The sequence below is a fragment of the Nannobrachium achirus genome, assembly GCF_963921795.1.
Source record: "Nannobrachium achirus genome assembly, chromosome: 21".
NCBI classification, from domain to species: domain Eukaryota; kingdom Metazoa; phylum Chordata; class Actinopteri; order Myctophiformes; family Myctophidae; genus Nannobrachium; species Nannobrachium achirus.
Genome location: NC_137828.1, coordinates 16,961,738 through 16,989,704, shown reverse-complemented (window position 1 = coordinate 16,989,704; position 27,967 = coordinate 16,961,738). Strand labels below are relative to the sequence as shown.

At 43.3% G+C, this 27,967-nt stretch overlaps 1 protein-coding gene across 1 annotated transcript in view; it reads right to left on the bottom strand.

The window, feature by feature from the left end:
- The window catches only part of sugct (succinyl-CoA:glutarate-CoA transferase), a 172,966-nt gene that overhangs the window by 98,720 nt on the left and 46,279 nt on the right, over positions 1 to 27,967 (bottom strand). The window contains exons 11-12 of the mRNA XM_080752184.1: positions 27,607 to 27,704; positions 19,392 to 19,494 (exon numbers count right to left, since the gene is read on the bottom strand). Coding sequence (XP_080608310.1) covers positions 19,392 to 19,494; positions 27,607 to 27,704 — 201 coding nt within the window. The remainder of the gene's footprint in view (positions 1 to 19,391; positions 19,495 to 27,606; positions 27,705 to 27,967) is intronic.

The following is a 27,967-nucleotide window of genomic DNA, read 5'->3' as shown; positions in this document are numbered from 1 at the left end:
TCACACACACACACACACGTCTTCACGCCTCTCACTCATCATTCTACACACGCTCATGGTCCAGGGAAAATGTGTATGTTTAATGGTTATTTTGGGGTCACGGCCTGAAGAGGTGGAGATCTCCATCAGGGGAACAAAACAGGGACTGTCTCCTCCTGTCAGGTCAGGTCAGGTCAGAACCACCTGACTGCAGACAGACAGACAGAACCAGGCACGTGCACACATAGACATCAAGGGGGGCTTGAGCCCCTGCCCTTTTATCCATCTGTACAAAGTGCCCTTTCCGGACCATAAATGCAGTTTTTGCTATGATGAAAGAAATACAAATGCTCTTTTTCCATGCCATATCTGAAGGCAGCATTCAAAGAGAATTGCCTTGTCCAAATTATCCTGAACTTGAATGCAGCATCTTATGTTGAAACAATTGCCCTCTCTGTGTAGACATCCATGCCATACACCACGTGCTGACTTGATTAGTGCTTAGTTCAGTGTGGTATCGAGCACTGAAAATAGCCGACCTCCAAGCTCACAACGAGTCACAGGGTTGTGAGCTTGGAGGTCTGCTATTTTCAATATGTTCAACAAAAGGCCCTCTTAGAAATTTCAACCCCTGCCTCTCTAACATTCTATGCACGTCCCTGAACAGGACCCATATTATGAAGGGATGACGTCCTTGGCATGGCTGACAGTGACCCTTGGACACATTCATTCACTACAACCGTAGACACAGCACACTAATATATCCTACTATTTGGCAGGAAAGACCATTTTTGTAGCGGTCCATGATTTGTAGAGACATTTTCAGATGGGTGGCCAGACTGGCCCACCAGTACCCATTTGTCAGGTTTTTCCTTTTTTTTTTTTTTTTCAGTTTATTTTGTTGTGCCATCACTTCCAAATTCACTTTTCTTATCATGTATCCTGATTGGATACCATTGGTATCCCGACCTGAACATGAATTTTATGTTTGCTTAAAGGACAACTTTAGTTTTTTACAACAAGGGTTCATATTTTAGATTGTAAGTAAAGAATCTAAAATATGAGTGTTAAAATTATTTCATTTACTTCTTTCTATTGTTTTAGAGATTCTTATTTCAGTGTTTTGGGGGCATGCGTACAAGTGGCTAAATATGTCATTTTACACAGAATAAGCCCATTCCCAAGATGCAACGCAACCTTTCATGGTTGGATGTGACTTATGGGGGCTAGAAGTGTTACTGTAAATAGCAATAAAGAAACTGCTGGCTTATTGTGTCTAAAAAGACATATTTAGCCGCTTGTACGCATGCCCCCATGTGTACGCATGCCCCACATTTTAGCATGGTAAACGCGATAACACAATAGAACGAAGCAAATGAAAACATTTTAACACTCACTTTTTCTTTTCTCTAATTACAATCTAAAATATGAACCCTTGTAAAAAAAAACAAAGTTGTCCTTTAAAGGGCCTACACCATGCTTTTAAAACTATATTTTTTGTATAAATATATGCTCAAAATTGAGTCTTAGACAGGTCTTAACCCTCAAACACACACTCTGACCATTCCTTTTCTTTCTACTAGCTGTGCTATTATTAGGCCTTCAAGCTGCAATACCAAAACGGCCTTTGTTTGCTCAGTGGCACATCTAGTGGGGTTTTTTCCTCTCCTCTCCAACGTTGACAACAAATATATTGGGCCAATTAAAAATAGGATAATGTTGCAGCTCTGATTATTGATTGATTGAAGACTTTATTAGAAGTTTGCATAGGAAAAGGTACAGTTTCATGACGGTACAGTTCACTGGTACAAGGTCTACTAAAAGGAGATCCATGAAAAGACTAAGCTTATTTCCACTGGAAACCATTGAAGTATCTCATATAACATTGAATGACAGCCTACTGTAGGCCTATGTTGTATGATATAAGCCTACTGTCAAATGACACAGGGCGACCGTTGCTAGACCAGACATTAGAGAACGTTAATCTACATTAGACAATCAACCCCACCCGCATTGTATTTATGTATAATGTATAAAAATGTATGAAATTTAACAGCCCATTTATTTATTTATTATGGCGATAATGTACCATCTGCGGTGCAGATGAAAACGCTCCAACCAGGAGGAAGAGGAGCCGGTCGAGCGACCAGATCGAGCGTAGTTGCCCGACGTTAGGTGCACCGTCTCGGGCTGCGCTCGCGGGCCGCTCGCTCGCCACGCGAGCCCGGCTCGGTCGCCACGCGAGCTCCGGGGATCGCGGGGCGCCCCGCGAGCGGCCCGCGAGCGGCCCGCGAGCGCAGCCCGAGACGGTGCACCTAACGTCGGGCAACTACGCTCGGTCTGGTCGCTCGACCCGCTCCTCTTCCTCCTGGTTGGAGCGTTTTCATCTGCAGCGCAGATGGTTCATTATCGCCAAAAAACATTGTTCTACCGTGAGAGATACGTAGTATGCAGTGAAGAAAAGAATATAGCCTGGTTTATAGGCTGTTATATAGCCGGGGATAAGGACCGAGGTGTTTTACTCACTCTAGCCGCGAACATTGACAGAAGAGGCGGGCTGTGAAGCTCTCTCAAGCCGGCGACAGGGAGGGGAAAACCGGGGGTGGGACAGCGATAGGAGAGGCGGTCTATCACGGACACGGAGGAGGAGGGAAGGGGGTCCGACCGGCATGGACCCCCTGCGGGCCGGGGAGCAGCAGGAGGAGGAGGAGGCCAGCGGCGGCCGCTTAGCGGCGCGTGGTCTCGGAGCGGCCGGGGAGGAGGGAAGCTCCATGGGCGGCGGGGACACCGTCTGCTCCCTGCCCGGGGAGAGAGACCTGGGCTGGGCAACGGGGGAACGGCGCGGGCCGGGGCTGGTTTGTGGTTTGTGGCAAAGGCAAAGCCAAGATTGATCTGGGCTTTTCTTCACAGCCACAGACAGGACCATCGCCATTAAAAATAGTATTTTGTTTCCTTGATAGAAGGGACGAAGCTTGGGTCCTCGCAGTCTATAACGTCACATATATAGTGCAATCCAGGAACGTTAAGACTTCTCCTTGGACAAGTTGATAGCAAAAATGTTGATAGAATAAAAGAAGGAAATGACTATACAGGGAGGCAGAGTGAGAGCACTGAGTGAGCAGCCCCAGAACAGTAAGCCAGCTGCAGATGGAGGTGGAGGCTAAGCAAATTAGAAACAAATGAGGGGCTGGGTTTACAACAGTAGCTCTGGTTTTTACCTGAAGGGCGGGGGGGGGGGGGGGGGAACGCGTGTGACGTCACATGCGTCAACTCTCAGAACAGCACTGTTCTGAGAACCCGTGGAAAGCTTTTCAACTCTGCCTTCCCAAAAACAGAGAAAGACACAATGGTCAGAAATAGGACTTTGTGAGGATAGAAGGTGCCAGTGGGACCCCAAAAAAAGGTTTTAAAATAGAAAAAGTGACATTTCATGGTGTAGGTCCTTTAAGAGCTGGAGTGCTGTTACTGAACAAACACTCTATAGCAATGATTACTATCACAGTATAGAGCTATTTAACACTGTTACTGAACAAACACTCTATCCACGAGTTTCCAACGCCCCATAGTGCATTGCGCAGACGTCTGTACCGAGCTTCCGGCGCCGATTTACAAGCTCACAACGGGTTGCATCTGCGACGCGACGTGAGCTTGTATGTCTGCTGTTAAACCCGGAAGTTTGGTCCCGATAGTCTCCAGTAAACTCCCGCGGAAACTTGTGGATAGCAATGATTACTATCACAATATAGAGCTATTTAACACTGTTACTGAACAAACACTCTATAGCAATGATTACTATCACAATATAGAGCTATTTAACACTGTTACTGAACAAACACTCTATAGCAATGATTACTATCACAGTATAGAGCTATTTAACACTGTTACTGAACAAACACTATAGCAATGATTACTGTCACAATATAGAGCTATTTAACACTGTTACTGAACAAACACTCTATAGCAATGATTACTATCACAATATAGAGCTATTTAACACTGTTACTGAACAAACACTCTAGCAATGATTACTATCACAATATAGAGCTATTTAACACTGTTACTGAACAAACACTCTATAACAATGATTACTATCCAAGTATAGAACTATTTAACACTGTTACTGAACAAACACTATAGCAATGATTATTGTCACAATATAGAGCTTTTTAACACTGTTACTGAACAAACACTCTATAGCAATGAGTACTATCAAAGTATAGAACTATTTAACAATGTTACTGAACACTCTACTGTATAGCAATGATTACCCTATCACAGTATAGAGCTATTTAACACTGTTACTGAACAAACACTCTATAGCAGGGGTCTTCAACGTTTTCAGGCAAAGGACCCCTTAGTTGAGAGAGAGATGAAACAGGGACCCCCACAACTTTTTCATAGATTCCATATATTTTCACCGTTTGACAGCACAATCATCAGTGTATTTTGGATTCATGTCAATTTGTGTTTAACCACTTGAACCGTCAATACTTAATTAACTTGACCTTTCACTCTGTACTTAGTCTGCTCTTTTTCCCCTCTACACCAAACCTCTTAGCCAAAAATAGCCGATCTACAAGCTCACAACGCCTCGCAGCGCGAGGCCTTGAGAGCTTGCAGGTCTGCTATTTTTGTCTAAAGTTCTCAGAATATGGACGCTAGGGTTCAAGTGGTTAATATAAAAAATGTTTCTATCACTCAAAGATTTGGAGGACCCCCTGTAGTAACTCTGAGGACCCCCTTGGGGTCCCGGACCCCCTGTTGAAGACCCTTGCTCTATAGCAATGATTACTATCACAGTATAGAGCTATTCAACACTGTTACTGAACTAACACTCTATAGCAATGACTACTATCACAGTATAGAGCTATTTAACACTGTTACTCAACAAAATAGAGTGAACATAACGAAAGTATCAAGCTGACATGTTGTGAGCTTGTGTTATGCATTTTTGTGTTCTAAATGTAAACACGGCAATGCATTGATCAAAAAAAAAGATCTTAGTCATTTGTACCTTGAGTATTTACTTGAGTACAGAGTATACAGTAACTTGTACAACTATTGTTAGATGTGTCCCATATGAAGCGGAGACCACAGCACAGAGTAAACAGAGCCGTTAAATACATATTGCAACTGAAACCGTGTGCATAAGTGTGTGTGTGTGTGTGTGTGTGTGTGTGTGTGTGTGTGTGTGTGTGTGTTTGTGTGTGCGTGGGTCATTTATCTTGTCCTATGAGTCATGTGTATGTACCAGCGGGGCTGTTTAAGTGGTTGATCAGATAAATCACACACACCCCACGTAGGTCCAGGGAGCTGGACATGAAGCAGTGAGGGATCACTTTCATGTTGGCCCTGATCCCCGGATCCCATGAAATACTGACCCACCCAGAGGCACAGAGGCACAGAGAGAGAGTTTACCACACTCCCACAGAGTGACGTTGTAAACAAAAATCATTCATATAATATTCAATCATTCATGACCCAAAAAAAAAGGGCCACACCATGCTCGGAAATTGAAATTTCTCTATTTACTCTAATTCCAGGCCGTTTCAGATGCAATACCAAAATGCCCTTTTTTTGGCAACGGGGCGCTGTCTTTGGGCTAAAATTGGAACCATACAAAGAATATTAGACCACGATGTGAACCATGTAGAGTCAATCATAATCTTCTCTTTATCGTTCCAATGTTAGTACCACTTTACCTCATGGTTCCACCTCATATACCGTATTGGCCCGAGTATAGGACACATTTTTTTTCTTGAAAACACATCCTCAAAATAGGGGGTCGTATTATAATCGGAGACTAGACATTTTCCATTGTCATTAAACATCCGTAAATTACGGTAAACGCATTGAACTTACTGGCGCCCGTGCGTGTGCGTTGTGCGCACGATCATCGCCTTGAATGGCGGGCGCACATGTGATCTTTAGCGTGGTGAAGTTTAATCCAAACGCAACTGAAGCTAACATTGCCTAGCAGCCTAGTCAATAACATCGATCCTGTTTACAGTGGATCGGCTATCGCTATCATGTGTCTAACACAGTGTAGAGAATGGAGCAAAGAGACACAGATCTGCGGCCGCTAAGCTTGATGGGAAATGCAGTGTTTTTTTTATTCCCCAGCGAGGCAAAAGACCTCTGTGAGTAATGGACTGTAGTCTATTGTGATACACATTATGAGGAGCCGATTTTCACAGTCTGAATTGTGAATGTTTGACTTTGATGGTTAATACAATACAATACAGCAGAATGTTATCTCTGTATGAGCTTTTCTATAATAATTTTACAATAAAAAAGTGTTTCTTTATAAATAACTAAATGGACAGATGGATGGATGGATGGGCACTAAAACCATCTGGGCACAAGGGACATGTGGCCACTAAGGACATACGGGCACGAGAGACATATGCTTGACAACCGGGCACCTGGCCAAGTGGGCACCTGAATTACGATTGACTGACAGACACACATACTGTATATCCATATATGGCCATATCAGTCACATCGCCATATATACGTGGCCGATCTCTAGATTTGAGTGTCGCACAGCTTATGTTACTCCGACAGTGTGCAAGGACTGACAGATACAGATCTCCATACATGGCCATATCAGTTGGATCACTGTTGCAACGTAGCTGTGAGCGTCCGCATGGAGGGCGCGATCTCTAGACGTGAGCGATCTCTAGACGTGACCCAAAGGGCCGAGAACTTCTAGTATCAGTTATCGAAAAAAACAAACAAAAAAAAAACAAAAAAAAACAACAACAATATAGCACATCCCTAGCAGGCAGGTTTGGTCAATTCAAACAAGATTCGGATGTCTTCTATTTATTTTTATATTTTTATTTTTCATTGGATTCTATTTCAGCATCCTATGTTTTCAGGAGGAGAAAGCCTGCCGTTTCTGTTGCCTTGGAAACCCCACTCATGATGTCATGTCACAGGTAGGTTTCTCAACTGTCCACAGCCTCACCAATGAGACACATAGTGAATAGAAAGAAATGGTGTCATCTTATAACGAGCAATTAATGAGGACCAATTATATGAAGATAAAGTTGGAAACGTACTGAAGTTCCCCATTAAGGAAAATAGAAAAAAAAAAGAAAAAAGGTAAACTGTGCCTTTGTTTTACATGGATCCTGCACTGAACTTTGCCAGCACAAGAATCCTTATGTTTTCCACTGACGCCTTGAATTTTAAGGAGAGAGAGAGAGAGAGAGAGAGAGAGAGAGAGAGAGAGAGAGAGAGAGAGAGAGAGCGAGAGAGCGAGCGAGCAGTGAAAGAGCCCTTTCTCTTGGTAATAACTTCCAGACGGTTTTGCTTCAGGAGATGAACTACAGAAGTCATTACAGTTCAGCCCTCCTGTCCTGTACGATTCGACTCTCTCACACATGGAAAATATCACTCAGTCTGTTCAGTAACCCCGCTAATAGAATCCTAGGTTTTTCTTCTTTTTTTTTTTTTTACTCAGAATGTGCCAATGGAACCAAATGGATCCTTCTGGGTCCATTTGGTCCCGTTTGCATGCTCTCTGAGTTACGTGTGGATAAATGGACACTGAGTATTTTACTAGTATACGTGGCCTCCCAATAGAGGGTATGCGCGTGACATCACTGTTGCTGGAAGTTATGTGGGAAAGCCTACTGAGTGGCAAAAAACTAATTTCTGCCATTGACAGCCCATACATCCAAACAGAAAAGTCCTTTCTGATTGTATTAAACAAAGTTAACTCACCAACATTGCAGCTGTACTGAAAGCTTGAATTATCCGCTTTCTATCTGCAAAGTTTTTGTTTCACAAAAATCCACCGTCCATAGGCATGTTATGAGCTACTTTCTGTCAAGACATTCTGTGCGGGTGATTATTTTTCCAAGTGTCAGATTTTGGAAGCGCTCGTTTTCAACAACACAACATCCTGCTGCCTCCTGCATTATGTGCAAATTAGAAACAGGTGGTATGCAGGACCGTTGAGTGACTTGCAACTAGCACTTCTAAACTCCAACGCTCCAAGCTGCTCAAAATGTTTTGCCACTCAGTCTAGATTAGAGGGGCGGGTCCCAGTGGACGTGCATACCCTCTATAGAATTTTAATTCAATGCAGAGTGCAAATGTAACCAAATGACAGTGGTGGACAGTAACTAAGTACATTTTACTCGAGTACTGTATTTGAGCAGGCACGTGCACACATAGACGTCAAAGGGGGCTTGAGCCCCTGCCCTTTTATCAGTATATAAAAAGTGCCCTCTCCAGACCATGAATGCATTTTGTATGCCCTCTTTCCATGCCACCTGAAGGCAGCATTCAAAAGAATGCCTTGTCCAAACTCTCCTGAACTTGAATGAAGCATCTTATGTTGAAAGACTATGCATAATCCAGTATTGACTTGATTATGCTTAGTTCAAGCACCGAAAATAGCCGACCTTCAAGCTCACGAAGCGTCGCAGGGCGACACGTTGTGAGCTTGGAGGTCTGCTATTTTCAATATTTTCACCAAAAGGCCCTTTAATTTTGAGTATCTGTACTTTACTTTTTTATACTTCCACTACATTTCTAGGAAGGGAAACAAAGTACTGTACATTATGAATTAGCCACTTCACAGCCCTGTTTCAAATCAATAGTGAAAATAGCAGATCTAAAAGATCACAATGTGACAACATGACTTGTCTTGAGCTTGTAGATCTGCCATTTTCGCTAGTATTGAAGCAAATACTATTCTGACACGTTGATCTTTGAAATGTCTACATTTCAATGCACAGCAATGCATTGATAAAGCAAATCTACTTTGTAATTTGTACTTTTGAACACCTCATTATTTCCAAAAGCAAGTACTCCAGAAATGTAACTCAACTGTGACAGAGAAAGGTTCACTTGTAGTTGAGTAATATTTGTAATATCTATAATTTTACTCAAGGACTGGAGTTGAATACTTTGTCCACCACTAGATATGGGACGTTTGTGAACGAATCGAGTCTTTTGAACGGCTCTTTGAAATGAACAATGGGATCCGGTTCGCATTAGGGAGCCGTTCCTTTCTTATGAACAGTGGTGGAAAAAGTACTCACATTCTTTACTGAAGTAAAAGTATCAATACTGCAATGTAGAAATATTCTGCCACAAGTAGAAGTTCGGAATTAAAATTTAGGCCTACTTCAGTAAAAGTACAAAAGTATTGGTATCAAAATGTACCTAAAGTACCAATAGTTGAAAGTATTCATTATGCACCGTCTCACAGGTTTTCCAATGAATAAAATGTAGAAAAATCATTTGAAAATAGCCGATCTACAAGCTCACAATGTGTCGCAACGCGACACATTGTGAGCTTGTAGATCGGCTGTTTTCAAATGGCTTGATCTGTAATTCTAATCAAAATCTCCCAACTAAAACAAATCTTTTGAACGGCTCTTTGAAAGGAATGGATCCCAGAGATCCAGCTCACTTCATAGAGCCATAAATCCCATCTCTATCCACCACTGGTTTTAATTGACCTCAGATACTGTGCAAATGCATAAATGAATGAAAACAGAGGATGTTACTACTCGACTGTGTGGCCTCCTGTTTAACACATGCCACACTTAACAACTGACATCAAAGAGCACAATGTTTGGTTCTTCTTATCTCAACTTGGCAGTACTGGGACAAGCTACTTTGAAAATGGAGCTAGTTAAAGCTATACTGTGTAAGTTGCTAAACTAGTGGTCAGTAGCGGTATTGCTTTTTTCGGCCGTTTTTCGCCCAGAGGCGCCGCGGACCACCGCCGCGGACCACCGGAGCGGCGCCGCAAACCACCGCGACCGATACAAATCCGTGGAGGGGTAGAACGCATGGTAGAACGTAATTTTCTGGCCAGGATTTGGGGATTAAGAGGTTAAGAATCCTTCACCATGGTAAACCGTGGTAAACACTGTAGCTGAGCGAAGCTACTTCCTGAAGACACTGCAGATAAGCTGTGATTGGCCGGTAGTGTATCATGTGTGTATGATCCGCGATGTGATTGGCCAACGTATACACAACGTATACAGATGATGCAATTTTGCCGCGAAATTCTCCCCCCCCCTCACGGCTCATAGAAAACATATAAAGAGAAGGCTTTAGAAGCTGAAAATAACGGAGTGGGTGTTCTAAAACTTTAGCGATTTAACAGTTAGGACAATTTTAAGATTTGTTTTATAAAAAAAGTTACATGGTATAACTTTAAGCTTCGTAAAAAGTAACTAAAAGCCATCTTTAAAAATAAATAGCTCGCTACACTAAAGGTCTTTACACACCGGGGGCGAATTGCGAATAGCGAATTTGCAAATAATTTGCTTTTTTTTAAAAACCTTATAAAGTCAATGCAAGCTTCCACTCCGACCGCAAATTTCGAAAAAGTGGCTGTTATTTGTTCGCTCTTGTTTCGAATTTAGCGAACGTTCACAGGCGAACTCCTCTCTCTCTCTCTCTCTGTATCAAAGCAAGCTCACTCTATCCTATTTAAAGAGAGAGAGGACATGGTCGAGGGACCAGCCCTTTGCATTGAGGCCGAGGGGAACAGTGCGTGTCGACTCGTCTGTGTGGCTGCTTGCTAGTATTGCCGTCAGTGGTGGAAAAAAATACTTGAATTTCTTATTGGTAAAAGTATGGTTTATGTGTTATATTATAATGTATATCTGCAAAAAGACTAACTAATGTTTTAAAATAAATAGTTGGGTAAAAAACACAATAGGATCCGAAATGTAGTGGAGTAGAAGGAAAGTACTGGAAACTGGACTCAAGTACAAATACCTACAAGTACAGTACTCAAGTAAATATACTTAGTTACTTTAAACCACTGCTGCTGCTGTGGACTGCCTGTCTGCTGCGGGGGAACGGTGAACCTGTGGTGTCCTCTCTGCTGTGATGTGATGTGATGTGATGTGATGGGTTATGTGATTCCAGCCCCAAACAATTCGCACCACAGATCACATATTAAATTTGGCGAATTTTATATGCATATTCGCGTCACACTTTGGTGTGTATGGAAAAAGGCGTAAGGCGAATACTTTGCATTTTCGGGTTGCTTATTCGCGTCGCTAATTTACCGGTGTGTAAAGAAAGAGCTTAAAGCTATACAGTACTTAGTCAAAGGATTATTCTAGACTCCAAGTTAGTAAAAGTATCTTTCTGCATTGCAAGTTACTGTAGAAGTATCGTTCTACACGACACTTGTTAAAGGCCCACTGACACGCCACGAAATTATAATAGTATGATACAGTAGCTCACATGGTCTCTCTGAAAACGGTCTGAAATAGTCTGAAACTCATGTCACAGTGTAGTCTGCCCCTCGCCCCTAAGTACAGTCAATTAATTTGATTGGCTTATAATTGTGCATTCCCACAATGACAGCATAGATAATATGAACTCATATTTTAAGATGACTTTTTAAAGTGACAGTACGCCTTTAGGTGACAGTACCCCTTTAATGTTAAGTTAGTGTTACGTAAACTTAGCTCATTACATTACAAGTTACTTAGCAAAAGTATATTTCCATACGTACTAAGCTACTAAAGGTTGGTGCAAGGTGCTTAATTACTATAGAAAAGTGTATGGCTACATTGAAGCTACTTTGTACCTCATATGGTTGGTAATGTGGACGAGGACACACTGGGTGAGTAAAACCTAGGACTGTGTAAAAGCTATGGATGGAGATGGAGAATTGTCTCTTTGATGTTATCGACAAACTGCACTCAAAACTCATCTGCTGTGTTATTTTATGTTGATGTGCCACTGAAAAGTGTGATCCCAGAAATGTTAGGATCCATATCTAACTGGGGTTTCAGATGTCTCCCAACAAAGCCATCATCAGGTAATGCTGACTACATGACCTGTGGTGGATTAACACTCACATATTACACAAACTGACTTGAGATCAAACTGAATGTTTCCTTTTCTCCCCCTGCAATGTCATTGGCCACTGTCTTCCCCTCAGGGTCTAACACCTACTCAACCACACAGCTGGATAGCAGTGGTGATTATATGTTAGCCTACACAAAAGTTAAACAAGTATAAATTAACACTGATGATTTTAGTGTGCAGTGGTGTGCGCTGAGGTTTTTTTTTCTTTTTAGAAAGAAAGTTAGCGATATTCAGTTTGCCTCACACACAATGCAAGCGTGATATTCGATTTGTCAGCTGAGGAATTGCACAACGGGATAAACTATTCTTTCAGTAGCATTCGCGTTGACGCAGTGAAACACTACACCACTTTACACACACGTATACGCACTTCAAAATGACAAAATCCTCCGGCTTGACCGCTGCAACACACGTGTGTTAAAGTGCTCATGGGTCCGTAGGCACTCTTTTTGTACCTGGTATGTGAAGTGCACCGTCTTTCAGTATCCCTCCCTCCATAACATGATTCCAAGCGGTGCATAGCTGAGACTAAGCAGATCATCAAAGACACTCGTCTTGCCAGCCACAATCTGTTCACGCTGCCAATGTCAGGCAGGCCATGCCGCACCATTGAATGCCAAACAAACTGACACGTGTGACCACCAGGTCGCAGTTACTATAAAAACCTCCACCGGCTGTCTGTCAGTCTGTCCGTCACACGTCACGTCACACTTTTGCCCTACTCATATCTCCGCTACCGTTGCCCCTATCCATGCCAAACTTTGCACACACACTCCTTGGCTGCCAATTGTGCCAAACCACAACCCACAGCCCTCATTTCTCACATGGCCCTCTTCTAGCGCCACCATGAGGCCGATTCTTGCAAAACACATTTTTGGACACTGCTCCTACAGATTTTGCTCTAAAATCACGTAAAACGGTACACAGTATCTCTACAGTCATGTCATCAACATGCATCTGTCCCATCCAACGCCACAATCAGGCTGATTTTTGCAACACACATTTTTGGACACTGCTCCCACAGATTTTGCCCTAAAATCACACAAAGCGGTACACAGTATCTCTAAAGTCTTGTCATCAACATGGATCTGTCCCATTTCTTATATTCCCTCCTGATTGGCTACCATTGCCTTCTAAAGTTTGTGAATGCGAACTGACGGTCGCTTATCTCCTGATTAGGGAGTCTTACTGGTATTCTAAGCTAGGCCGTCAAGCCTTGTAGACATACTATTTTTCTTTCTGAGACAAAATCAAAAACGGAAAGTTCCCAGTTCGATCCTGGGCTCCCCCAGAGTTAGTGTTGAAGTGTCCTTGAGCAAGACTCTGACCTAATTGCGCCCGATGAGGAGTTCGGTGCCTTGCATCGTTTCCTCCGCCGTCAGTGTATGGATGTTTGTGTCAATGGGTGAATGTAATGTGCAGTCATTGTATAGCGCCTTGGAGTAAGGTGCTATATAAATGCACCGTTTCCATGTAAATCAATTCTGTATTTACCGTACCTGCATTTTGTGCTGTAATTTCTTAAAGTTATACCATGTAACTTTTTTTTATAAAAACAATCTTAAAATTGTCCTAACTGTTAAATCGCTGACGTTTTAGAACACCCACTCTGTTAATTTCAGCTTCTAAAGCCTTCTCTTTATATGTTTTCTATGAGCCGTGAGGGGGGGAGAATTTTGCGGCAAAATTACGTCATCTGCATCATCCGTATACGTTGTGTATACGTTGGCCAATCACATCGCGGATCATACACACATGATACACTACCGGCCAATCACAGCGTGCTTGCCGTCTCTTCAGGAAGTAGCCTCCCTCAGCAACAGTGTTTACGATGGTGAAGGATTCTTAACCTCTTAATCCCCAAATCCTGTTCAGAAAATTACGTTCTACCCCTCTACGGATTCGTATCGGTCGCAGTGGTTTGCAGCCACGCTCCGATGGTCCGCGGCGGTGGTCCGCGGCGCACCCGGGCGAAAAACGGCCGGAAAAAGCAATACCGCTACTGACCACTTGTTGAGCAACTTACACAGTATAGCTTTAAGATCTAACGTCCTGACCCTTCAAAAATGTTTAAATAAAATCAAACTGAAACGACTATTTGCTTTGGTTCCATTTTCTTAAGTCTACAGTAAATCAACTCTGACAGATTGTGTCATGTTTTTTTTGTTTTTTTTTTCAGAAGTGCCTACTGTACAACAGAGAAATGCTTATGAAGTTATGACAACACCGTCCTGTGTGTGAGTTATGGGTCTCCATCTGGAGCTTGAAGTGGGACAACTTGGAGAGCCGTGTCCGGATGCCAGAAACGCTCCGAGGTGTTTAGAAACGTGACACAAACGCCCTTTTCACACCAGGAAACTCGATCATGAGTTTTCAGCCGGCCACCACCGAGCCAGCTATAATGGGTGTGTACATTAACACTATAGAACATGATTTCCAGTCTAATGGGTGTGTACATTGTTTATGTAAAGCTACCATTATGCTGGGAGTACTGGGTTCACCTTCGGGTTGACACCTTGTATCTCCATTTTTTCTCTTTTTATGCGGGGGAATATTCGATTAATATTATTTAATCTACTGTAATACAAACATAAAAACGCCGTATTGAAAACAACCAGCAAGAAAATGGTCAACCAATGTAGGCGGGGTTCATGCAATAATAGTCATCGATTGGCTGTGAGAGCCTTTACTGTGTGTTCTGAATGGACCAAACCCTGAGTAGCATATTCTGGGCGGAAATGCTCATCTTTGAATCCTGCACACAACTCACAATGCCAAGCGTATGGAAGCGTTGTGAGCTTGTAAATCTGCTATTTTGCACAACTCTGTTTTACGTCAGAACACAGCATAACATGGTGCCGTGTGTTGGCTGAAGTGAAACTAGCAAACTCAATCATTGAGTTTATTTTTAACTTGGAATAACTCAGAAAATGATTGCTCAGACCCATCCCAATTATGTTCAACAACAACCACAATTGTGTCCATCATTCTGTCGTTACAAGGCTAAGATACACTAGAAATACTGTTCCTACGAAACAGTGTGGGCTCAATCGTGACTATATTCTGCAGTGTGCTAACTGTCATGTGAAGCTCAACCAATACTCCAGCTAACACCACTCCCAGATGTTTTTTCTGCACCTCAATTGCAGAACAAAGAATAGCTTTGTACTGTCGTGGCGTTCTATGGACCATAACTTACACACGGATCATCGTGGTTGTATTTTTTCTTCGCCTCGTGAAAGAAAAGACGACCAGGAGCACAAAGGCTGGCGTTAGCATCTCAGCGCATCACTGCTGATGCTGTAGGCCCTGTTCATTGTTTATGCACGGCGTGTAGCAGTGGTAGTGTTAACATCATCAGTGTCTATTACAGTGTGTAAGATCGTGTAGCCGTGCTAGTGTCAAACATGTGAATCATGCTCTACGCCCCAAATCATCTGCTGCACTGTTCCTACTCCAACTCCTACACACTATTTCATTCATCGTTTTATCTCACCCCTCCCGCACACACACACACACACACACACACACACACACACACACACACACACACACACACACACACACACACACACACACACACACACACACACACACACACACACACACACACACACACACACTCCTCTCTTCCTCCCTTAATTAATGTCTCATTCATTCATTCATTCATTCATTCATTCATTCATCCATTCATTCATTCATTGTTGTCTTCTCTCTCTCTCTCTGTTCCATCCATTCATTCTCTCCTCTACTGCATTCCTCCATTCCTCCGTCACTCGCTTATTTATCTCTCTCCTCCCTTCTTCCTAATCATCTGCTATCGATTCCTTGGCATGTCTGTCTGTCTGTCTGTCTGTCTGTCTGTCTGTCTGTCAGTCTTGGCAAGAGAAAACATACGTTTATATTGCCAAAGCAAAAGCGGAGCCAAACAATCAAAACAAAACAACGTATGTAATAATTCAATAGGAATAAATATTTATGTAAACAGAGCTGTGTTACATTGCAACTCTATTTCTCTTGTTTTGTGAGCTTATGACCACACTAAAGGTAGCCGCACACTAGCCGATAATTGGGGCATTTAATGACCCTCCCGACTATCGGGCTGCCTGCCCGTCTAGTGTGAGGGTTCACAGATCCGATCTGAACACTGCCGAGTTGCTCGCAGGACGACTCCCTGGCCGGACTGTTTAAAAAAATGTTTGATATTTTTCTGGATCGCTATACCTGTATGGAACATCATACCTGTAACATATACCTGTATGGAACATCAACAGGGGACCAAGAGAAAGATTGCCCCTGTTTCGGACACAGCCCCTGATCTGAGTCTTTGTGTATCTGAGCGACAGATCTCTCTCTCTCTCTCTCTCTCTCTCTCTCTCTCTCTCACTCACTCACTCACTCACTCACTCACTCACTCACTCACTCACTCACTCACTCACTCACTCACTCACTCACTCACTCACTCACTCACTCACTCACTCACTCACTCACTCACTCACTCACTCACTCACTCACTCACTCACTCACTCACTCACTCACTCACTCACTCACTCACTCACTCTCACACACACACACACACACACACACACACACACACACACACACACACACACACACACACACACACACACACACACACACACACACACACACACACACACACACACACACCGTCCATTAGGTATCATGATTGGGATGGGAATTAAACTCAACGGGAGGGGGTTTGTTTTATATCAAACAGAAACAGAAATAATTGCTACCAGTTACACGTCTCGCTTTGCTCTTGCAAGTCAAAGTACACTTTCCACTTCCCATTTCCTACAGAAGCTTGATCTACAAGCCCTACAACGTGGCGCAGAGGGACACGTTGTGGTCTTGGAGATCTATATGTTCTGTGCGCTACACAGTCATACGACTAATCATAAATCAGGAGAAGCAGACGGCACGCAGCAGCAGTGTTTAGCAGTGAGACGGAAAAAGTCACAGTTGAACAGATCCATGGATGGACATGAAACAACTGTCAAAGTGAACTCATGTTATCCTCAAAATGGGACACAGCTTCCTTATTGAAGTGTTTTTTTTTTTTTTTGCACTGGCTGTGTTCGGGCCCGACTCAATCTGGATAGAATCCTGTAGTGAGCGGAGTCCCAGAGTTTTTAAATCGGCTAGTGTGAGCCTATTTAGATTACCTGGTAAGAGAATCTGAAATGATTATCCTGTAGTGTGTAATGCTACCCGATTTCATCGCGCCAAATGATCTGCTAAGGGTATGTTTATTCGATATACACATATAGCCTACAGCAGGAGCACATAATCATGTATAAATCACACCACTACCACTATTACTACACATCATTGTATCATCACTAGTGGCTTCATCATCATCATCATCATCATCATCATCATCATCATCATCATCATCATTATCATCATCATTCTCATCAGCACAATCAATATGATTATATATGTTTTGTCAAGTTGGTTTGGTATTTATTTATTAGGTTCTACTATTTGGTATTTCAATTCCACTATCTGACCGCGTCCACAGGTGTCTCGCATTAACGACAAGTAGCATACTCTGTGTTGTGTTTTATTGTCAATCTTGACAAAATCAACCAGTAGACCGGGGACCTGACTTGCGCATTCGTATGAACGGACTAAACAGAGATGCAGTCTGACACACTGACACAGACACACACGCACCGTTCCTCTCCCATTCGGGTTGAGGCGGGGGAGGGAGAGGGGTGCTATGACCAACGTCATCGTATTTTCCCTACTGGATCTTTTACGCAGCTGTGAACTCAATACGAAAACGCAGATATCCACCCTGGGACCCAAATTCAAAAAAGATGCAGACATAAATACGCCTCTCCGTGTGTCAATATCGCCATATCAATAGTTTAGTTTAGCAGAGTCAGGGCAATTTGTATTTGTGTAAAAGTACCCTAAATCGAATCAATGTAGTTAGTGGCTGGACAAAGTTCAAGTCCCAAGTCCTAAACTTTTTTTTTTTTTTTCCACCCAAACAACTCCTAAGCTAAGGCCTGATTTACACTGCCACCGAAATCTAGCCTGAATCAGATCTGTGTCACATCAAAAGAGGAATCAGATTTTTTTTTTAAATAGTCTAAATGCAGACAGGTCACATGCAGGTCACATGAAATCTGATTTCTAGAAACCACATCCAGAGGTGGTTTCAAATCTAATTCAAATCTGATTTCTAAAGATGTGTCTCAGTCTGAATGCACTAACCTGATCTAACGAGCAAAGTCACATATCAAACTGTCTAAAACGTCACTTGCAGCGCGACCCAAGCGACTGATGTCATTACAGAGCGCAAGAATTGCTTTTTTGATTTACAAGAGCACAAGGGTGTAATGAAAATAAAACAGTTCTGCATAAAGTTTTACACTACAGAAGAAATGGCGAGCAGCATTCAGTGGACAGACAGAGAAATTCAACTTCTCCTGGCACTTTGATGCCTCAGTACATGAGAAATGTAAAGGAACAGTTAAGGCAATATATGAAGACATATCAATCTCATGGCATTGCAGAAAAGGGGTTCACAAGGTCCTAACTGGAGTGTCAGAGGAAAATTTTAAAATGTAAAAACACAACGAGAGAAAAGTCATGACTCCTACACCACGGTAACCAAAGCAGATATGTCGACGCAGGGCACTTTGGGTTGAAGTTGTTAAAATCAGTCTGAACACAAAGATCAGATCTGTGTCACTTGCAAATGCAATGTGATCACATTTGGCAACTAAATCAGATTCGGGCTAGATTTGACTGCAGTCTAAATCCAGCCCAAGTCACGGGTCATTGTCGTAGACGTCTATTTCGAGTAAAAAAAATAGACGTGATTGGCATACAAGCATACGGCTTTGCTGATGATAGGCTACTGCATCCCCGTCTTTTCAGTTGTACTTATTATGAACACAGTGCTAATATTAACTGAAGGCAGGGATAGACCACACTTCATTTCATAATGCAGTGTGTTAGAAACTACAGTACAAACATACTCTAAATACAGAACATGGTTTAATTTCCTCTCCAGACTGATTTTCAACAGGAACCTGATATCCATGCAAGGAAACGAGCTTTGTCTGTTTAGCCGTCAAACATCAGAGTGTGTGTGTGTGTGTGTGTGTGTGTGTGTGTGTGTGTGTGTGTGTGTGTGTGTGTGTGTGTGTGTGTGTGTGTGTGTGTGTGTGTGTGTGTGCGTGCGTGCGTGCGTGCGTGCGTGCGTGCGTGCGTGCGTGCGTGCGTGCGTGCGTGTGTGTGTGTGTGTTTAATACTGTATGTCAAACATCACTTCCACTCAAATAAACACAGCAGATTTTAAATAAACTGTGAAACAACAGAGAATGAGATATATGTTTCTGATTGTGAGTTTCTGATTGTGTGTTTCTAATTGTGTGTGTGTGTGTGTGTGTGTGTGTGTGTGTGTGTGTGTGTGTGTGTGTGTGTGTGTGTGTGTGTGTGTGTGTGTGTGTGTGTGTGTGTGTGTGTGTGTGTGGGGGGGGGGGGGTGAGTCTGACCTGGGAATCAGAGAACACATCCTGGATGCTGTTGATTGGTCCAACAGGAACACCTGACCCTTCAAACTTCCTCAGCCAATCAGATGTCTTCTCTTCCAAAAACCTGAGGCAGACACAACGAGAGAGAGAGACAGAGAGAGAGAGAGAGAGAGAGGAGAGAGAGAGAGGAGAGAGAGAGAGAGAGAGAGAGAGAGAAAGAGAGAGAGAGAGAGGGGAGAGAGAGAGGTTGGCGATAGTTGCACAAATCGGAGGGGCAGGGGTTCTTATTTCCACACAACCCCTCTGAGGCATATTAATGACATAGTTCAAAGTTGAAAATGGTTGGTTTTCCCCTTTAACTCAGACACAGTAATCAGTGTAACACAGACACATGCATCAATTCAACACAGACAGTAATCAGTGTAACACAGACACATGAATCAGTGTAACACAGACACACGAATCAGTGTAACACAGACACATGAATCAGTGTAAACTCAGGGCAGATTCACACTGCGGTCCTGGGTGCACACTGTGCACCTGTGACCACTTGGCAGATGTTGTGAACTTGTGATAGCATGAATGCAGCATACTGTTTCCCACACACATGACACATTATTTTACCTGGCTTATGCCTTCTGATAGTTCTACATGAATGTTGACAAGAAATGATAATCCCTTTAGTGTAGTGTAGCACGAGCCATGAAACAACCCATAAACAAAGAACTCATATGTAGTGGGCGCTAGGATAAAAATAACCATGATTGGTCCATGACGTCAATTTTAAGATACCAAGGATGCACTAGTGACTGGGGATGGAGCTCGTTCATTTTTATTGATAATGAGCGCCTTATCTATCCTGCTTATTGAGCTTTTATTGAGCGTACTATGGAGTGTTTTCTAATAGTCTGTGGAAAGATGTGAGATGACAAATTCTGAACAGAACTGTTATCTTTTATTTTTGGCCAGTTGTTGTGACTGTGGGTTTGTGGCTGACCACCATCTATGAAGATGTCAATTGACAAAAGTAACACATATTATCATTAAATAGCATTAAAACGATCATTCATTAGTGTTAAATGGCTTTATATTATGAATAGTACTGTAATCATTTCTGTGCGCGCTGTGCCCCTGTGAGGCACATGAATACTAGGGGTGTGATGATATAGTAACTGCATCGAAATAGTTTTTAATTAAAAAAATCGAAGTATATCGAAATGCAAACAGCTAAAATCTAATCGTATTGTTTGATTTTGTATCGTATTGAATCGGCAGTGCAAATAATCAATTGTATCGATACTACCTACTTGTGCATTGTATTTAGTATTTTTAAGAAGAAAACATTAAAAAGAGGGGTTTAATTACTTTTCCTTTCCATATTGCTACACTGGTCTATCAATAAATATGTCTAATCTCTGGGTTCATGTCAAGGTGCAGATTTGTCCATATTATGTGTTCAAATACAATGTCCATGTATTTGCCAGCTAATCACTGTGTTTACTTATTTATATCCATAATAATACATTTCCCTGAAAAACCTGCACTATCCACACTTTTCACAAGAAGTGTATTCGGCCATGGAGGAAATTTGGCCAATGTGAATGCTGGTTAGCGGGGACCAGTCCCGTTTTTTCCCCCATTTTCGGGAACAGTTTGAATCGATCGGACAGCAGTGTGAATCCGCCCTCAGACACAGTAATCAGTTTTTCTTTTTTTTGAGCGGTGGTCACAACGCTCCTATACGTGGCCGTGTGTGTGGGTCTGTCTCCGTCCGTGTATGTAGCCTAAACTTCGGCGCGTAACTAGTGCCGCACCATTTACGCCACTCGCGCAATATATATAGGCCACGCCCATTTGGCCACGCCCATTTGCGCCAGGATAGATTTTCCGCCATCTTGAATTTTCTCCAAAACACACTTTTTGCACCTTTTCCTACATATTTTCTTCAAATGTCACAAAAATCGGTACACATGATCCTGGGTGACCAGAGAGGTGCTACACACACACACACACACACACACACACACACACACACACACACACACACACACACACACACACACACACACACACACACACACACACACACACACACACACACACACACACACACACACACACACACACACACAGCTCCACTTCGAACAGAGGTTCGATTTTTTTTTGTATCGTATGTTTTCCTATTGAAGATATCCTATGCATAGCACTGTGTTCTATCTGTCTGTCATGCAATGTTATATGAGTTCCTATGTAAATAAGCTTTCTTGGATTTCCTTTTAGTTGACCTTGTACCAGTGAACTGTACTGCCATGAAACTGTAGCTTTTCCTATGCAACCTTCTAATAAAGTCTCCAATCAATCAAAACAACGTGTTGTTGCATCGTGATGCACACGTTCTGGGTTGTTGTTTGAAGGATCAGTATACCGCCTACTGACTGAGCAGGGCCCACATTTCTGAAAACCTGACAGATAGGACCACATGCAGTGTGCTTTCTCAGAGTACCTAAAAGCAGATTCAATCATCGGCCAAACCATGATTGCAGTCACAGCTTATCTGTGTGTACTGTGTATCTCTGTCTGTCACACCTGACACTGTGGTTCTATGAGTTTGTCTGTGGTTCTATGGGTTTCTTAAAAACTCATTGATTGCCATTTTCAAAATGGCCGCCAAGTTCCTCACTGCCACGTTCCTAAATTTCTAGTGCACAGATCAATTTTTAGTGCACGGATCGTGCACGCCCATGCCTAGATGATGCACCATATGTGTAGTACCTTTTAACAGCTTTCAAACAAAAAATCCGCTTGGAAATCCGTTCAGGCATTCATGAGATAGAAGCCTTCAAAGTCAGACAAAACAAACACTGCCACCTTCCTAAATTTCTAGTGCACGGATCAATTTTCTGTGCACGGATCGTGCACGCCCATGCCTAGATGATGCACCATATGTGTAGTATCTTTTAACAGCTTTCAAACAAAGAAATCCGCTTGGAAATCCGTTCAGGCATTCATGAGATAGAAGCCTTCAAAGTCAAACAAAACGAACATTTTGCCATTTTGAAAGATGTGTTTGTTATGGGGCTAAACATGCAATTTCGCGATTGCGATCATGCCTAATACATTTTAGGCATTTTTGGATTTTTTTTTTTATAAAAAAGAAATTGAAAAAAAAGAAAGAAAAAAAAATGGCTGCCAACTCGGGAAACTCCTGGGCCTTGGCAATCAATGAGTTAACAGAATGGGTTTGCCGCTCTGACATCACACTCATGTCCCCTTGTATGCCCATATATGGAGATCTCTGATGTCATCACAAGTCACACTTGCACATTAATTACGTCCTTGTCCGTTGTATGCCCATATATGAGATCCCTATCCCGATGTCATCAATATTAAGCGCACATCTGGGAATGCCCATATTTGGTAATGCCCATATATGGGCATGTTCAGACATCACATTGTTGACATTGTTGTCACATTCAGAGACAGCAGCTTCTAATTTGCAAAATTACGTGTTCATGTGTGCGTACGTGCATGTGCGCATCTGTGTGTGTGTCTGTGTGTGTGTGTGTGTGTGTGTGTGTGTGTATGTGTGTGTGTGTGTGTGTGTGTGTGTGTGTGTGTGTGTGTGTGTGTGTGTGTGTGTGTGTGTGTGTGTGAATAGTCTCTCTGTCTGAACAAAATGGAGATGAGGGGACCTGCTGACCTTTGTGTGCATGCCTTCATAACCTGGACCTGTGTGTTTGTGAGCTTGTGCGCGCTCGCACATGCGCGCATGCGTGTCTACGAGCGCGCGCGTGTGTGTGTGTGTGTGTGTGTGTGTGTGTGTGTGTGTGTGTGTGTGTGTGTGTGTGTGTGTGTGTGTGTGTGTGTGTGTGTGTGTTGAGGAGAGGAGGTTTCTGGTGAAGAGCAGCAAGGGGAGTAACATTACACCAACTACTAGTACTCATGCAATCTCCTGAAGAGTGATTTCTTTTTTCACTGTTTACAGTATTTCCTGTGCCATGTATGGACTGTGGTGACAGGCAGGGATGTGAAAACATAGTTGTAAGCTGTCAGGTCTTAGCACTCTACACAAGATCCACTGTAGTTTAGACCAGGGGTTTTCAAAGTGGGTGACGGGGCACCCTGGGGTGCCGTGACGGCAGTCCAAGGAGTGCCGCGAGATCATTTGATAATATTTGGAATTTATTTGGACACTTGAAGAAATATTTAGTATAATTTTAAACTTAACATCTAGACATAATAAAGCTGCACTAGTACTTGGTGTTTTGCCCTGTTGGGCAACCACATTAATAAACTGTCTCCAATGTGGATCTAGGACAGTGGTTCTCAAAGTGGGGTCTGGGGACCCCCAGGGGACCTTGCGGGGCTCCCTGGGTCTATCTAAATGATAGATAGTTAAAAGTAGGGTAAGTGATTTCATTTAATTCAAATAATAACAAAATGGGTCTATGTTCTGATAGTACTAGTTACTATAATGTGTTTGGTCCATATTTGGACCTCAGCCTTGTCCCCTGTGAGGAGAAGAAGCAGTTTCAGTTGCTCCACCAAAACTGTTGGGTGACAGGTTTTCCTCCAATCAGGATAGAGTGGGACCTTCCTCCAATCATGGTCGAGTGGGGGCGGGCCTTATGCGCACCAAGGCCCGCCCCCACCTGATCATGATCGTCTGTCTCCCACATGAAAACTGAAACTGAAACTTAAAGTTATACTATGTAACTTTTTTTATAAAACATATCTTAAAATTGTCCTAACTATTAAATCGCTAAAGTTTTAGAACCCCCACTTCGTTAATTTCAGCCCCAAAAGCCTTTTCTTTATATGTTTTCTACTTAGCCTTGACAGGGGCGGGATTTCGCGGCAAAATGACGTAATCTGCATCATCTGTATACGTTGTGTATACGTTGGCCAATCACATCGCAGAGCATACACACAAATACACTACCGGCCAATTACAGTGCATCTCGCGTCTTTTCAGGAAATAGCTTGCTTCAACAGCTTTGTTTACTCTGGTCTAGAAGTCTAGAATGTAACTCCCCAACCGCTGCTCGTAGAGGCACACGAGAGACCTAGATTGATGCGTCTAGGCAAGGCGAGGCGGACGCGGTGGTCTGAAGGCCCGGTCCGCGGCGAAAAACGGCCGAAAAAAGCAGACGCGACCGCGGTTTGCTATACTGCTACAGACCACTAGTTGAGCAACTTACACAGTATAGCTTTAAGTGAAATCACTTATCCTACCTTTAAGAGCCAAATGGACCCTTTCAGGTCTGTAACACTGAGAGTGCAAAGGGAAACAAAATGGACTTTGTAAACTCTGAGAGTAATGGGGGTTTGTGGGCTAATGCTGGGTCTTTGAAATTAAAACATTTGAGAACCTAAGACGATGAACCATCTATGATTCCACATTGGGGCAAAAGGTTTCAGCCCAATCGGAGCCCCATTGACTTCCATTGTCAAAATAATATTAGAATATTTCAATAAATATAAAACATACTGTATTTGGAAGAAAATTACTACACTACAAATAAAATAGTGGAAGTAATAATGTGGCGTACTGGCGCTGTGCTCGAGAAATGTGAACACCGCACAGGGTTCCTTAGTGAGGGACCAAATGGACCCTGGCAAGTATGGCGTTCCATAGCCTTAATGCTGGGGCAAACTAGGGGTCTTTGAAACAAAGAAACAAGTTAGAACCTTTTTTCTAGATGGGATAGTTGAAATCCTTTACTTGGAGCAGTATCATTCAAGGAGTTCAAGTATCTCTGTGTCTTGTTCATGAGTGAGGGGAGGATAAAGCAGGATATCAGCCATATGGGGGCAGCGGGAGCGTTATTGTGGTCGCTGTATCATTGAACCCAGTCTAGTATTGTTAGTAGGGATGTCAGCGGTTAACCGGTTAACCGGTTAGCCGACCGTTAAGAAATAACCGGTCATGCTTAACGGTTTCACGGGTTAATTTTCATAATATGATCGCATTTTCCTGGACCTGCATAGTGTTTTTGGCTATGGAGATGTGATTGTGTCAAACAGACTCTGGGAGGCGCAAGAGAGTAAGTAGTCTTACATCATGTCCAATCGAACAGTGAATGAGAGACAGCTGTTTTAGTGTTACGCAGTGGGGTCTGTGCCACAGTGTGGTCCGGGGAGGATCAGACAACGAGCATCGGAATACACAAAACAGAACACGTAGCCAACAGAGGTATTTCGGTCTGGGAGCATTTCAAAAGGAAAGGAGTGTAGACGACATTATCTTTCTCAAATACAGCAGCGACATGAGGCAACAGCGATGCTCAATCACAAGCCGTGAGTCGCAGAACGCAACGCGCTGTGAGCTTGTAGATCTGCCATTTTCATCTCGGAAGAGTTTTCTCTGCAGCGCGAGTCAACAGACTCGTACACAACAGAACTCGTCGTCATGTTAATGGTTCTCAATAAAAATGCTCAGCCTAGGCTAGAGCTTGTTTGTTTGAAAGGCAGTATAGGCACCACCGCCGACCACTTGTTGAAACGCGCAGGCGATGCTTGTTGTTTATTGATGATTAAGCCTAGAACAATTTATTTTTATTGTTAAATCCGTCTTTTTTGTTTGTCTTTCAAAGGAGCATAACTAAATGTCTACCATTCGTCTACCAACATTAATTCGGTGTACTTATATATACAATTTTGGGTTAAAATAATAATAATAATAAAAAATATATATTAAAGAAATAATAATTAAAAACCGTTAATTAACCGGTTAATGCTGACAGCTAACCGGTTACTGGATAAACCGTTAGTGACATCCCTAATTGTTAGCGGGCTACATTATTTACTCATGGCTGCCAGTTCCCACCTGATGTCATGCGGAAGTCCCGAGTGCTCCAGAACGTGCTGAATAACCACTAGCTTGCATAACGTCTTCAGACTAGGACTTAAGTCTAAGATGTACAGGTCGTCGTGTGTGTACCCTGTGTATCCAGAGAGGATGATACAATCTCCTACCACGCAACAGCACTTACTAGTCATCCAACATGGGCCTTTCCCCCTGGGCTCCACATTCTTCCAGGAGAAGGTCTTTGGATTGTATTTCCACAGATCACTTAAGCCCTGGCAAGCCGTTCTGCCACCGAATATGTACAGCTCTGCATTGTAGGCAAATGCCGAATGACCCTCACGCCCTTCCGGGAGAAGCTGTGCAGAGGGCGTGCTCAGCCAGCAGCTGGTCTCCGTGTCAAACACGCTGATGAGGTTACTGTTCTCGTCGTCCACTCGGCCCCCAAATACAAACATCTTTGTCCCGATGACGGTGGCAGAGTGACATTCTGAAACGGGTGGCGTGGTGCCTCCGGTGCCGATTAAAGACCAGACCATCGTGGCGGTGTGCAACGTGTGGATGTCATTGCTGCGCCCGGTCAGCCAGTTGTATCCTCCAAAGATATACATGACCTTCCCCACGGCGCAGGCCGAGTGGTCGCGCCGCGCCTCCGGGACGGTGCCGGACACCTTGGGCTGGAACCACCCGTGGGTGTCGACGTCGAAGGCGTACAGCACGTTGGAGTAGCCCCTCTTGTAGGTGAAGCCCCCCCAGATGTAGATGACGTCTTCTATCAGCACGGCCCGGTGGCCGTAGTGCATGGAGGGGATCTCGAGCGGACGCACTCTGTCGGTGGCGGCGGCCGGGGGCAGCATGGACCAGCGCAGAGACACAGTGTTGAAGACGTGCACGTCGATCTGGCTCAGGTTGTCCAGGCAGGTGTCTCCGTAGCCCACAAAGGCGTAGACCTTGTGGCCCAGGGCCACTGCAGCATGCTGGGGCAGCGGATCTCTCTTGGGTCCCCCCTGCAGGTGCACTGTCCAGCGGAACATCCCCCCGCGCAGGAAAGGTGGAGAAACTGGTCGGATGAAACTCGATCCGTCAAATACTTTGTAGAAACAACAACCTTATTATAAAAGAATGGAGGGAAATGTTGCTCGGGCGACAGCTTATATTGGTCAAAGCGGCACTGATGTCACGCAAGGCTTGGCCATACAAAAAAAAGGAGAAAGAAAAAACAGAAATAATGGATTTGGCTGGCTGATCAGGGAAGCTGCTTCCTCTTGATGGCCCTAATGCAATCGATCAATAACATCTTAGGCACGGACATACGGATAGGCAGACATCACATACAGTCAGACGGACGGACAGTCAGACAACCATTTGAAGATTAATGTGTGTTGCAGACTGTCCATTAGTTATGTGGTGTACAGTAGATGTGTTTACCTTGCAGACAGGGTGTCTATTAGCTGGGTGCGATGTTGAACTCTCAGCTTGTTTGTTGTGTATTTGGGGTCTTGTGACAGTTCACTGAGTCCCAGAACCTGCAATAAACAATAAACAACAATGATGATGTCATAATCATCATCCTCATCATCATCATCATCATAAGCCTGTGGTTCCAAAAATGTAGCTAGGGACCCAAAATATAGATTTGATGTCTTTCCGGGACCCAAACTGGTAAAATTACTGATCTACAAAATCACAACAGGTCCCGATGTGACGTGTTATAGCTCATCCGCACAGCACGCGATGCGACGCGAGCGATGAAATCTCATTCAAATACATTTGTTTCAATGAGGACGTC